Source organism: Theobroma cacao, chromosome 3 (assembly GCF_053813885.1).
Source record: "Theobroma cacao isolate CCN51 chromosome 3, ASM5381388v1, whole genome shotgun sequence".
Classification (NCBI taxonomy): domain Eukaryota; kingdom Viridiplantae; phylum Streptophyta; class Magnoliopsida; order Malvales; family Malvaceae; genus Theobroma; species Theobroma cacao.
In genome coordinates this window covers 46,768,632-46,783,765 of record NC_142641.1, presented here as the reverse complement: position 1 = coordinate 46,783,765, position 15,134 = coordinate 46,768,632, and the positions used below count along the sequence as shown (strand labels likewise).

The 15,134-nt window shown below is 32.9% G+C and overlaps 1 protein-coding gene across 2 annotated transcripts; it reads right to left on the bottom strand.

The window, feature by feature from the left end:
* Nucleotides 1-2,313: 2,313 nt before the first annotated feature.
* On the bottom strand, nucleotides 2,314-13,888 carry HGL1 (heteroglycan glucosidase 1). Of its 2 annotated transcripts, none has more exons than XM_007040883.3 (23): nucleotides 13,728-13,888; nucleotides 12,189-12,492; nucleotides 11,949-12,017; nucleotides 11,728-11,865; nucleotides 11,504-11,621; nucleotides 10,891-10,973; nucleotides 10,671-10,766; nucleotides 9,898-10,066; nucleotides 9,673-9,815; nucleotides 9,507-9,593; nucleotides 9,218-9,403; nucleotides 8,560-8,727; nucleotides 6,750-6,870; nucleotides 6,561-6,630; nucleotides 6,083-6,170; nucleotides 5,859-5,979; nucleotides 5,210-5,403; nucleotides 5,009-5,117; nucleotides 4,646-4,801; nucleotides 4,180-4,282; nucleotides 3,616-3,789; nucleotides 2,944-3,089; nucleotides 2,314-2,635 (listed from the first exon to the last, which is right to left on the bottom strand). In XM_007040883.3, the coding sequence occupies exons 1-23, from the start codon at nucleotides 13,853-13,855 to the stop codon at nucleotides 2,442-2,444; spliced, it is 3,165 nt and encodes a 1,054-aa protein (XP_007040945.3). In that variant the 5' UTR covers nucleotides 13,856-13,888; the 3' UTR covers nucleotides 2,314-2,441. The 2 variants fall into 2 exon arrangements, with proteins under 2 accessions (XP_007040945.3, XP_007040944.3); XM_007040882.3 differs by having other exon boundaries at nucleotides 12,189-12,478; nucleotides 13,728-13,869.
* Nucleotides 13,889-15,134: the final 1,246 nt, after the last annotated feature.

The following is a 15,134-nucleotide window of genomic DNA, read 5'->3' as shown; positions in this document are numbered from 1 at the left end:
ATGTAAGTTTAATATACTTATATTTTTTATTATTAATTTTTAGATAATATCATCTTTTAAATATATTTTTAATGTCATATATTTTATTTTTATTTCCTATTATAATCTTATATTTTTTAATTTTTTAATATAATTTTTATATTATATATTTTATTTTAATTTTTTTTACCTATATTATATAAATTTTAATTTCTTATATTTTATTTTATTTTAATTTTTTATTTTTATATTATATATTTTATTTTAATGTTTTTTATTTTAATTATAACGTTAGAAAATGTTTTTAACAAGGTAATAAAGTTGAAGGGTAAAAGTGTCTTTAAGAACATTACAGAGTGCAATGTAATGTGATTGTATTGGTTTTGGACTGTAATCACATTACATTCCTTGACTGTAATGTGATTGTATTGCAATTTTACATTGCAGTGATCTGTTGCAAAACAAACATTACAATGTAATTTAATTGGGTATATTGCAGGGAATGTGCTCTCACTTCCCTCATACCACACGTTATCTAAGTCGTTATACAAACTTCAAAAACATTTAAGGAGGAAAATTCTTCTACAAAAAATAAACAGATAATTCGTACGAAACCTCTTCAATTCTTTTTTTTTTTTTACGACAATTTAAATTGCTTCCAAACAGTTAAGAAAACCTGCCCAAACCAAATATTTGGAAACTGGTTAGTACTCTATCGCATACAAGCATTCAACGCCTAGATTGTCTAAAACAATTAACAAGCCGGATCCTCAGCCTCAACCAATATTTCACACATAATCCCTTCCTTTGCTAATTTATTAGCAGCAACATTAGCTTCCCTCAAAACATGAGTTATATTTCAGCAATTGATTCTTTTTTGCAACCGCCGGTGATTAGTTGTCTATATTGTCATAACGCCTCCTCATGATTATCAAAGTATAGAACAGCATTTACCGAATCACTCTCAACCCAAAGCATGCAAAGGGAAATTCAGCATGTAAGACAACCACAACGAAAGTCTCATGAATGTCCACAATTCACATGACTTTAGAGAATTTGGCTTTTTATAACACCATGGTTGTCTCGAAGCACACCTCCAATTCCAGCTTGATGAGAATCCCATGGCTTTACAGAATTTGGCTTTTTATAACACCATGATAGTCTTGAAGCACACCTCCAATTCCAGCTTGACCAGAACTACTAGAATATGCTCCATCTAAATTGAATTTCCATCATCCCGTCAAAGGAGCTCTCCAAACAACACTTTACATTTCCATATGCTATGGGCCATTGCGCTCCAAACAACACTCACAGTTCAATATGCTATGTGGACCATGGAACATATTTTCAGGACATCGAATTAATTCTTCAATAGAGTATATTAATTGAGGCAATTTAAATTTAGTATTTTAATAAGATTAAATAATGAATTAACGCACCCTTAATTTAATAAGGTTAAATTATTAATTAGCATCCCTAATATTTTATCAGATGATTATATTAATAATTAATATCAATATGTAATTATTATATTATTTAATAGTATATTAATATTATTATCATATGATAATATAAGCCAAATATTTATCATTAAATTTAACGAAACCCTATTGACAATTAATACAATATTATATAATATATTAAGGTAACGATTGATATTGAATTTACAATATATATTAATAATTTAAAAATATAATTATAATTAGCCGATTATGATCATAAGCTTTGAGCAATTAATTTATAATTTTATAATAGTATTCTGAATTAATGTAACTATAATTAATATAATAATTTATAATATAATAATTATAATATTGTTATAATTAATTATGATTATTTTGATAAATTATAAAGTATGTTGATATGATCAATAATAGTTTTCATTATAATTTGAATAATTTGCATTTTAACAATAATTGTTTTCTTTGAATATATTAGTATTTACTTTAATATATCCAATTATTATTCATGCTTTAATACTGTACGTTATTGTAATATATTAATATATTATCAAGTATTAGTTAATTCATATTAATTATATATATTATCTTAGGTTTATTATATACATAGAGTTAAAGATATTCTTGGTTTGGGTGGGAATTCCAACCGTCGACGGATGCACAGAGTCTTCTAAGGCAGCACTCATTGAGTAGAAGACTTTTGATGGAATTGCATGGACAGTTACAACTAATGGGATATATTCATCCAAATCATTTTGTTAAATTACCTTATCATCTCAAGGTGATCAAAATGATGTCAACCAACCGAAAACATCTTTTAAGTTCTTCGAAAAAAATTGATAATTAACCATCACTATTTATATAAATATAAATATATAAAAGGAAATTTATTATTAAAACCAAAACTTCCAATAAAACCATCCAAAATTACATCTTATACTATCAATACACTTACAAACTCCCTTACAAACTCAACTATCAATGCATAACGAGTATGACCAATTATGAGATTTCCATCACCTCATACTCGTGAAATACCCTAAGAGGTGATTGTTTAGAAACAGGACGGTCTTCAGACCACAGCTCCAAGTTTACTGTCCCTGTTCCCCAGTGGATGAGGCACTTATAGACATCACGAACATTAAATCGATTGATAAGCCCCAGACCAAGACATTTATCAACGAGCATCCATTCACCTGAAAGGCAAAAGGAATTTTAAGTTTCCAATGAAGTTTTCTCTTAACAAAAACAAAATAAAATAAAATAAAAAAGATGGAAGATCAATGAGCCCCAGATCATGGCAATTCTCATTAAAAATTGGCTGCAGTCAATGAGATTTGCCCGAAACCAAAGGAACACCAGCTATTCAATGAAATTCATCTTTAAAGTTCTCACAATCTTTTTCCCCTTAACACAAGGGCTTCTTATGATTATTATTAAGAATCTGTGCTTTCAAACATCTTAACCATGGAAATTACTGAATTTAGGATGTATGTAGGGTTACCATTAGGCAGAAGATTCCCTTCATAAAGTTGTTCTCCAGATTCTGGCCAAACTTCCTGCTTAGAGCCATCAATGGAGGTAAATGCTACAAAACTTTCTGTTGGGTGCAAGAGAGAGAAAGTTGGATGAACTCTCAAGCAAACCAGCCTACAACACAAACAATGATGAGGATTACAGGAAAATGCTTCAACTCACTCTTGAATGGGAAACTTCTCACATTGATTTAGACCAGTTAAAGATTGCAAGAATAAGTAAAGATGTAAATGGGTATTATATATAATCTGATAGCTTACCTATTTTTATTTGTTCTTATTAAGTCCTACCATAGTATGAAGTCATAAAAATCCCAAACTTAATCAAACTACGGCAAGCCCACTTTGCATCCGCCTCATTCCCAACATGTAAAGCCCACACTCACAGCTGGGACAAACCAGCCTCCTACACTAATTATAAATCATAGTTGAACTAAAGAATAATGCTCCTCTTCTCTTCCCCGCTCTAATTCTTTTAGCATGTATCAAAACACAAGTCCCATTCCATTCCATTAAACCAATTCCTCCTTATCATATGGTATCAATAATATTACCAGGAAGGCTAAATCAAATTAAGAAATTAAAAACAAAAAACAAAAGGAAAGGAACAAAAAGAATATGAATGTGAAAAATAAGCAAACCTTGAAAATCCACCAGAACCAGAACCAACTTTGCGAGCCAAAATACTAGATTCAACCCGGAAAACCTTTGGATTATCTTTGGGTATGGTTATCTGCCGCTGAAGGATTAAGCCACCACCAATATCACCTTCTAACAGAACTGATTCCTCCTCTACTGCATGCTCAACATCTCTCCTACAAGGAATGGATTTTTTATCAATATATAGAAGCGCAACATAAGACTGTAAAAAACGAAGTCTCATAAGTTAAGCTAATTGCCCTTGTCTTTATCTAATATTGCTCGCTATACAGAACTTGATAAGCCAATAAATCACTAGAGTCAATCATGGTAATTATTGGGGAAAACATACATGCGGGTCTGAAGATAGACCATGATAAAAATGAAAATACCAGTATGGCGTATATGACATATCATAGTTAGAAGGCACAGACAGCAAGTTGAGAACATATATTGTATACAACAGGGCAGCATGATTAATTCAATAATAATAACATATTAATAAATTTCCATTAGTATGTCCATCAGGATCAGTCAATTGTGCATGAACAAGTCCTGAAACTCACTGGATGACATGGTATTCCTCAGAACATCCAGCAGACCGGTACTCAGTACCACCATACTCTTCATATCCATTAATTTCAACCCTGCTATGAAGCCATTGTCTTCCTGCATTCAAAAGAGAGAAGACAATGGGTATAAGTGACAAGACTTGCAAGCCCATGCAGACTTAAATGTATTAGAAAATGTGACAGAATATCATGCATCTTACTTGATAACTTAGAACCTCTCTTACCTGATTGCTTGGAATTTAGGAGTTTTAGGGTCATTCTGAATTAGTTCTTAGGTACACCTAGATTTATGAAACTAACAATACAAATATGTTGTTATCTGCAAATTACAGATGACATATCTATCATTGCTGGACGGTTGATCCTGAGAATCCCATAGCCAGACTGACTATGTTATTAGATTCCGGTACTAATGTGTCAAACCCATTGTATGCTTAAATCTTGTGATACAATGCAATACCTGAGGGAACATGAACCATGGAAATAATTCTACCCCCAATCCAGGGTACTATTTGCAGTGACCAATCACCATTTTCCAGCTCAATCGGAGTCCTTGAAAGTTCTCCTCCCTTGTGTCCAGAAACATCTTCCACATTTGGAATAAGCTTAACGCTTTCTGCATACAAGAACTCACACATAAGAAACACCACAAGGAAAAAGGAAATCGTTTGATATCATTCCCTGCCAAGTTTATTAAAAGTTTTAGGGTTTTTTTATTCTAAAGGTTTTAGAAACAGAAAAAAACCTCAAACTAAAGATTTAAACAACTAACAAACATTAATTTGAATTGACTTAAGTACAGAGGCCATGAAGAGAAATTTACCTAGATGCATTTTATTATGCACTTTTCTAGTAGATATCAGCTTAGACACCTCAGTTTCAGAAGGCATTTCTATTTGTAGAACCTCTCCATCTATGCCCCACGCATCAAGCTGTTTGAAAAAAGACGGATTAAACTATTTTGCAGCATGCTCCCACAGTGTTTTATTTGCAAATGCCAATCCATTCGGAAAAGAAGACATACCATTGCACCTTCACCAATCAAGAGTTGAACATGTAGACGACGGTTTGGCCTCTTCCATACTCCTTTAGTCTCAGATATTCTGACAGTGATCACTGAAGATTTAAGCTCCGCAACATAGTGAGTTAAAAGATATTCACCTTTAGTAAATCCATATCCATCACCATCATCTTCAAAGAGAACACCTTCAGCTTTCCCTGTGAAAGAAAAGATCTAGCTTTAAAAACTGCTTATGAGCTATCCCAAAAGAATTGAAAAAAGCCAGTAAGACTTTCATGCTGTGAAATTATTCAGCATGATACTTCAGGGAAATCGAGCACTCACAAAAAATTTCTTACAACCTACATTACCTGAACTAGGGGGTAAGTGCCACTATGAGTATGTGTCCGACAAAGGTAAATTCAATTTTTTCCTAAGTTTTTCAAGGGTCAGACTTCCATACATCCATGACATATGTGCCGGACACAGATACACTCAATATAATTTTGTATCCAAACCAAGACTCTTACTTTTAAAGTCCAATCTAGCACCAACATCTAAAGTCCAACATAGCATCAACATCAAAATAAAAAACACAAATAAGAGGATGCAAGGAAAAAAGAAAAAAAAAACAAAATTTATAATATAAAAATAGATGGCAATTGCAAAGTACCATAATTGTCTAAAGCTAGGATAAGTGTTAAATCATCTGATGGATTAGATTCACCAATATGCTGAAGAGGAGGACCCACAGGTATAATAGATCCACCTTGCAAATATAAAGCTGGTAAATCCTGAAATATCATAGACAAAGAACAAAAAAAAGCAAAAAACATCAGCAATTTGCAAAACAGATCTCTCATAAAGTAGCACACATAGATGTCTTGTAACGTATACCGGATGCGAATCGTCAAAATCAAAGCTCAACCAAATTCCTTTAGGCAACAAGAGCTGCAATTTATCAGACCCCAGATCTGGCATCGTGCTAATCATAAAAAATAATTTGTCAGACCATATTCAAAACAAGGTGAAAGATAAAACCTAAAATATCCTCAAACATAACCCTTATAAGAGAACATCTTGCAATAACATTCAAAAAAATTTGAGTTCATGTCATGCCATGTTCAAATCATGTTATCATGCTATCCTTGAAGTTGAAGTAAAGAATTGTTTTAGCTGTGATAATTGCAAAATCATAGGCATATATTTGCCTCATGAAAAAATAAGTTCCTACGAGGAAAAGGGTTTCACAATTGGAAAACAAATAGGGCAGTTATGCTCGGACTGCAACTATGGCCAGCACAATGGTCAGACAACAAATTCTGTGAAAAATCAACCAGCATGTAGCACTCAACTATGAAGGGGGAGATTGAACCTTGCATAGACTAAAAGTGGGCCCAAAAGGAAGCAACTCTCAAGCGTCCTCAAATTGGGATCTTTAGGATCTGCAAACAGTCATCAACAGCCCCGGTTAAAAGAGCAATGCATCTAGTAACTTCATCAAATTATTAGTATTTGCCTAGTAAGATAGATCAGACCGAGTTACTCAAGTAGAGATACCCACCAGCAAAAAATGCAGGAGTTGCCACAGGAGTACCTCTAGTATGTGCCATATAAAAAAGAGTGTATATGTGTGGTATGAGGCGATAACGCCTTCTCAATGCAAGGCGACACACATCTTCACACTAGTTAAGAGAACTGAAGTTAGTTCCACAATGGATTGTTAACCAATTGGAATAAGCAGTAACCAACAAAAATAAGTAGTCTTATACCACGTAGAGATCATTTCATTGCCTCCCCTACAATAAAAACGCTGGCTCGAACTTAAGTAAGGTTTGATTTTTTCTTTTCTCCTCAGAACATGAGACCATAATTAAAACATGGAGAAAACTCAAAAATTGAACATGATAATTATGAAGCTTTTGAAGCCTACATGCACTTAAATTAATTGATCTCTTTAACAAATAGGTATGCCTCTCATGATCTTCACCCTCTAGCATTTCATGAGCATTGCAAACTCAAAATTTATATACAGCAGAGACAGACATACGAGCAAAAAGGCAATAAATATATGAGTAATTGATGCAATCGCAAGAAAGTATGGCTCTTTCCAGTTCCATATTCCTAAACTTGTTCAAGAGTCAAGTTGTAATTGATAATGTGAATAATATGGGAAGGTCAAATTGTAATTGATAATGTGAATAATACGAGAGATCCTAGTTAAGGAAGTAATTCATAAAATTCAGGGGAGTAAAGAAAATCCAAAAGTTGCAGACACGTATAAAAAGGTTGAGTTTCAGCAAGGGAATTATGCCCTTGATGAGCTTAATCGTAGATTTCATATATTTCAGATGTATTAATAAATGAAAATACCCTCATATTTTTCTTTTGTCTTCCCCTCCAATTCCTCTCTTTCTCTACATGTACTTTCTATTTCATGTAGCTCTTCTCCTCCTGTTAGGAGTGAGCAAATACAAACCGAACCGAACAATCGAAAGGAACCGAACCGAAATGAGTTTGGTTTTTTCGGTTCAGTTAGTTCGGTTTTTCGGTTAGTTCAGTTAGGATAGTTTGGTTAGTAAAATTATTTCGGTTAGGAAAATTTTTAACCGAACTAGCCGAACTTAAATAAGGGTATTATGGAGATTTTACATGAAAAAAATCCTAAACCTAAATTATTTATTGTTGTTTATATCATATAAATTATATGAGTATTCATTTTATTTATTATAATCTTTTAGGATCATATTTAATATTGTTGTAATACGGATTTATTTTAAAAAATCCAACATAAATAAATATATACAAACCAAAAAAATAAAAAATTTGTTAAGTTCGGTTTTTGAAAACAGAACCGAATTAACCGAATTAATTCGGTTTCGGTTAGTTTAGTTAGTTATATAGTTTGGTTCAGTTTCGGTTATTTTTAAAAAGGAGTTTAGGGTTGGTTATGTTATATCCAAAACCGAACTAACGGTATTAACCATTTGCACACCCCTCTTCTGTTTCCTTCATCTCTCTCCCACTATTTCTTTTTTCCACCTTCTTCTCTCACCATTCAATTTTCTATTGTTTATATGGTGAATTAAAATGAAATTGTTAGCTGTTCAATTCAGCCATCACGCCTGGGCAATGAACTCCCAAACACAGTGAAAATCACCATGGACTCCCTTAGGGCTCAACCTCACTAATTGTAAAATGATAATTTTCAATCCTTCTTGTTTCAACACATATTTCAACTGCAAAACACACATTGGAGGTTCCTGATCAGAAATGAGTTTATTTTATATTGACCAACTTCTCCCTTCCCCAACTAGTTAGACGTTAGTTTTTTCGTGTTCTATTTCCCCCACGACAACTGAAAAAAAGGTTACCTCTTCACCAAATGACCATGGTTCATGGTTAATGGTGTCAGTCTCTGAGTGCCCACGACAGAATGGAAACATAGCACCAAAGCCCATCCAACGTCCAAAAAGTTTGGGTGTTGCATTTCCAGCAAACCCACCAATATCAGGTCCTGATAGGGGCTGACCACTTAGGCCCTGTACACAATGTAAATGTAACATTTAAAACAAAGCCGTGCATTGTTGAGTATATGTGTTTAATAAAATGGTCTGAAGGATTTTCTGATCCAGTAGTAGGTAAGATATTGAATTTCAATGCCTGAAAGAAATTACCTACTATAAAAGAAAACAGCCTCCACATGTAAGAATTACCACAGTTTCTGACCTATAAATAGACAAACTATTTACTTTTTTGCACTATCATCCAGAAAGCACAGGATTGACTTCCCACACACATACAACCACCGTGACAGCCTTAAAACCTTTCACATGAGAGAAAGAAAAAATGGCAAATAACAAAGTTTTGTAAATGACCTGTCAATTTAATACCGTACACAAAAATAAAACACCCTTGCAGCCTTATAGTCCATGTAAGAGAAAGAAAAGTTATAGCAGAGAAAGCAGTGATGCAGTTTCATTAGCCCATCTCTGCACCAAACAAATAGCCCGATCTCCAAAATTGACTTACCAATTGAAGTACCATGGAGATGGACATGTGAAGGTGCTCCCAATTGGAAAGGTTATCTCCTGTCCACATTGCAGCATACCTTTGACTCCCAATAAATCCAGCTCTGGTTAGAACAAAGGGGCGCTTTCTTTTATCAGCTAGTTCCATCCCTTCATAAGTTGATCTTGCCATTAGCATCCCATATGCCTAACATAGTAACCAATATCAAGAAAAAAGGCTTAAAAAAAACATATGCAATCAATAGTTTATTTGAGTATTACTTGTCACTGCAAATGTTCAGGAACAGTACATTGTGATAGTGTGCATGACTTTGATGACCACCAAGTTCATTATCACCCCGGTGAATGTTGCTCTCAGGCATTGTTTTTGTTACAGCCTGTCAAGAGCAAAGTGAAAACAATCACCAATGGACAAAAAAAAAAGCATGCGAGCATAAAGAGGATTTTGCAAATCACCTTAAAAATAGCTGGCTCATTCATATCATTCCATATACCATCGACACCATTAGAAATGAAATCTCTAACTAAATTCGCCCACCAAGAACGAATTTTTGACTGTGTAAAATCAGGAAAAACACAAGGCCCTGGCCACACATCCCCTAAGAAAGGAGGAAAATACCTTATCACAACTAATAATAATTGGAATTAAGCTTACAAATATGAATTTGCGAAGGAGAATACCAACAAAATACATCCCATTTGCTTCCTGTATCCAAGCATCATGTTCAGTCCCACTATCATAAACAAAGTAACCCTTTTCATGTTTAATCCCTGGGTCAAGCATCCATATTGCCTTGAAACCAATATGGTGGAGATCTTTCACCAAAGACTTTGGATCTGGGAAACGCTCCTGAGGGAAATCATCAACATTCATTTTTAATACAACAACTATTTGAAGTTTCACTTCTACATGTCAATAGTGAAAGGAATTGTTGGCACTTGGCATATCTCAGAACATAGATGATAATTTATTGGGTAACAGCTGCCACTATAGAAAGCATGAAATTGTTTAGCCGGCACTACAGAGGGCAGAATTGTAATTTTTTGCAATTCCAACCTACAAGTGATATTTGTTGAACCTGTTCAATAGATTACTATAAGACTTTTAAGTGAGTATGCATTAGAAATCTCAAGAAATACACAAACAGTACTCAAACTTCGAGATGTTGAAAACAACTTTAATGAGGCATGAAACCTGATCAAAGTCAAATCCCTGCATTTACATCAAATAAATCCTAATCAACCAGATATTTGGAATCAATCCCTGTTTTAACCCTATCTTTTGTGATCAAATGACAAGTCAACCTGATCCTTGTTGACATCTAAACACAAATTCTTCTTGGTCACAAACATATAACCCACCACATGTCCACATAGGCAGGCCTCCCTGTATCTGTCATATGTTAGGAGTACCACAACTAAAATCCATAAAGATCATCAGGGGAAGAACATGCCTTGTCAAAAGTGAAACAACGAAAGCCATCCATGTAATCGATATCCATCCATATCACGTCACAAGGTATACCCTTCTCCCGAAACTTTCTTGCAACCTACATATATTGGTTACATATTAGGTATTACCATTTTCAAGAATGAAGAATCCTTATAGATATGAGGTGGCTAAAAAGACTCTGGAGAACAGCATTTCAGCAACTTAGATAACTAAGCACTAACCTCAAGAACTCTCTCCTCAGAGTCATAGCTCCAACGGCATTGGTGATAGCCTAAAGACCATTTTGGAGGCATAAAAACAGTTCCTGAGCATAGATTTATAAGTTAATAAAAATGTACCGCTGTCAAAAAGATCATATTTAAATAATAACTGAATAAAAGAAACTGTTACGTCTATCAACCTCATCAACTAGTTGGTAATTCCTAACTCACAATAGCACCTGAACTATCAACGATAACATTGCTATTGATCCTATTAGAGTAGAACATTTCAAAATCGCATTTGCTTGAACTGAATTTCTATGAATTTATCATTCTCACATGCCTACTCAAATTGAAAACTTTTGTTTCCATGCTATTCTTTTCTCTAGTTAATTCACTTAAATGCCTCCAGTGGTAGATTCTTGAAATCAAACCCAGAGGTCAAAGATAGTGCTTGTCATCCAATTTCCAAAATTATGCCTCACCAAACACAAAACAAAAGTGAGACAATCATACAGTATGCATGAAAGATAGAGTAGAATGTAACGAGAACAATAAATAATTATGGCTGCAAAAATAAATTTCAAAAAGATGTAGATTCAAGGTGCAATAGTTGTGTAGGTTTGGAAATTACCAATTGCATGAGATAAAGATATCAAAACTGCACTGGGTGAAGGAAATGGACCAAATGTAATAACAGGAAATGAGGCTGGAGCATTAAACTGAATTCTGCATTTGATCCTTAGATCAATCTGCTAGAGAACAGGTTTGTTTGACCATTAAAAGGCAAATATATAAATCTAGAATAGTCTTTAGTAGGTATTCATTGCATAACTTAATAACAGAAAGTCACTACACCTCACAGCGCCTTGTCGTGTCAGCTAGAATTCCCAATGCCTCCCCATTTGGAAGAACAGCCAGCACCCAAGGATGTGATTGGTACAAGGATGTAGTTCCAGGACCATAACCCCATGCATCTGTGTTCCATGTAAAAACCTACAAGAAGTTTTACTTATCACCAGCAAAAAAGTGGGAAGAAAATACGTTCTATGGTGGCCATGTTCTACAAAATCACTCACTTTTTTTCCTGTTCGCTCTAGCTGCCCGCTAACTTCTCCAGTTCCATAAAATGAGGTACCAACAGGAAGCTTAACAAGAAGCAAAGTCCATCAGATGAGTTAATGAATAAAGAAGTGCACAGGAGACTTCAAAATCTACCAGAAAAGTGCACCAGCAAAGTAAAAATATAATATGCAGAATAAAAAAGGATCAATGATTTGCAGAGGCCACAAATACAAAAAGGCATTGCAATAACAGACCTCAAGTTTGACAAGCTGCTGTCCCAAAAGGAACTCAAAAGAAGGGATATACAAAGGAACCTTGTTACTCATGATTGGTACATCCCTGTCGTTGCTATTCATAAATGAAAGACTTGGATATGCTGCATCTCTATCGTTTGCAGAGCAATCAAACCGGAAAACTCCATCCTCCAAGATGGGCTCAAATATCATTTTCCCAGCAGTGGAGTCTGATGCTGCTTCCTTCACTTCAGAACTAGCCATTTTAGACATTAGCTTTCTCCCACTAAGTAGCTTATTGTAACTCCTTTCTGCATGGCAGCCTCTGTATTAGAAGTAGAAAGAATATTACATAACATGTCGCAAAGAAGCCAAGAAAGTTTAATGCTAGAAGCATGACATAGTGGCGGACAGGGAAATTCACATCAACATGTACATATAATTGCAGAATATCACCGTATCCAGATCTTGGCACTCATCAAAAAGCCAGAAAACATCCTATGATGCACCAAAATTTCAACAAAACTCAAAAAATACTAAACACTGCAGATATGAGGGTTTTAGCAGAAGTTACTGAAACGCAATTGAGCTAGATCTAGAGGCTAAACCTAATGGCTTATGAGAAGGCTGCACGAAACAGGAAACACTGTTATTAATATACAATTTGAAGAGCAGAATATAGAACCCCGCTATGTTGCTCTTGGGATTAATGGCATTATACTTTTAGGATTCAACAAAAACACCCAAAAAAAAAACTACAAATAGGAAATCTGAAATTTCCTCTTTAGAGTTTTAATACAAAATGAGTTTGATTCAGTGAGAAAGACAGCGAAAGAAGATTTTTATTGAATGAATTAATAACTATTCATCAAAAATCTTCATTATTCATCAAAAGTCATCACCCTTGAGTTTTGAACTAATAGACACTTTCACTATTCATCAAAGGTTATCTATCACCTTCGAGTTTTGAGTTTCGATCTAGTAGGCAACTTTTTTTTAATTTGTCTCCCACCAAATAGTTTTTAAAAGTATTTTTTTTTTTGTACCACCTGCATAAATATCCTCTCACCTTTAATTTTTTTTGGTACCACCTGATTGTGCTTGCACTTAAATTAAACATCTGTGAGGAATCACATTCACAAGCATTAAGTCTTATGCATTAACTTGTGGTGTGAGAATAAGAGTTCCTTTCATCATCATCTTCCTCGTTGATGCTGTATTGTCTTGCATCTCCTTTTTTCCTTTTTGACAAACCAATAATTTTGCAAACGATAAAACCAGAAGCAACGGCAAAATTTATTTAAAAATAAAAAGATATGAGCTCTACCTTCAAACGGAAGGAAATATGATCGAGCGAAACAAACAAGCAAGTAATTAAAATTACAGGAAGAAGAGAAGAATCAATTGAAGACTCTCACTTCGGTATCGACATTTCAATCTCTTTTTAATAAAATTCAAACAGCAAATGTGAATTTGAACAATTTCTACGAGGAAATTGAAGAAGAACATGGAAAAAGAAAAACAGTTGGAGAAGAAAAAAGAAATTAGATATCCAGAAACCTGTAGAGAACTTCTCTTCTTGATGGTGGTGGAGAATAACGAGGACGATTACATAAGTAGTGACAATAACATAATTCCAAGGCCCCTCCGCTCCTGATTCTGCTGCTCAGGTCTACCGATATATCCATTTTACTACCCCAAGTCTCCAATAATATATTATTTTTTTGTTTTCTTTTGAAATTTGAAACGTGCTGTCAAAGGCCCATCGGGCACTCAGTGACAGAGTTGGTAGCGTGGAATCTTCTCGTGATAAAGGGTGTAATTTAATTTGACACGTAGGGTCGTTTTGGCTGGGTGCTCACTGAGGCATCACGCCAAGACAAATTCTACGGATAAGAACCATTAGATCAATAAAAAAAATTACAGCCTGTTAACGTGGTTAAGATAAAAACTTAAATAATCTTTAATCAATATTAATTAAAAGAAAAAGAATTAACAAAATAAGTAATATAATTTTTATAAAAATTAATCATTTATGTTTATATTTTAGAATAAAAATATTAATTATTGAAAAAAATTAAAATAAATATTGTAATAAAAATTTAGTTTAATAAAAATTAAAATGAAAAATAATAATTAAAAAATCTTTATGCAATTATAAAGCTGAAACAAGTATTATAAAATATTGATGTAAATATATGATATTTAATATAATAAGTTAATTAAGTCAAATAAAGATAATTTTTTAAAAAATTAAATATTTATATTTATATTTTTGAGTTTAAAGTATTAATTATTTATAAATTTTAATTTATAAATAAATAATAACAAAAATAAAAATAATTATAGTGAAAATTAAAAACTTTGACGTCAACTTAAAAAAATTAAGTAAAAAATTATAAAAGTGAAATAAGTATTATCAAAATATTGATATAAATGTGTGAGATTGAATATAATAAGATAAGGTTTTTTTTTCTTATAAAGAGGATTTAATGAGCCAACCAATGAAATTAAAGTATTATTATGTATCAATCAATAAACCAAATGCTCGGATATAATAATAATTCAATTAAGTTAAATAAACATAATTTTTTGAAAAAGTAGACATTTAATTTATATTTTTGAATTTAAAGCATTTAATAGTTTACAAATTTTAATTTATAAATTAATAATAATTAGGTTAAAAATATTTATCGTAAAAATTAGCAGTTGAAAAAAGTTGATGTCAAATGAAAAGAATTATCGTAATAAATTATAAAAGTGAAACAAGTATTATTAAAATATTGACGTAAATGTGTGAGATTTAATATAACAAGTCAATTAAATCATATAAACATAATTTTTAAAAAAATTAAGCATTTAAATTTATATTCATGATTTTAAAGTATGACATAATGCTCAAATAAACTTTTAAATTATTTAAAAAAATTCAAATAAATTTTTATTTTTTTATTATGTTCAATCGGT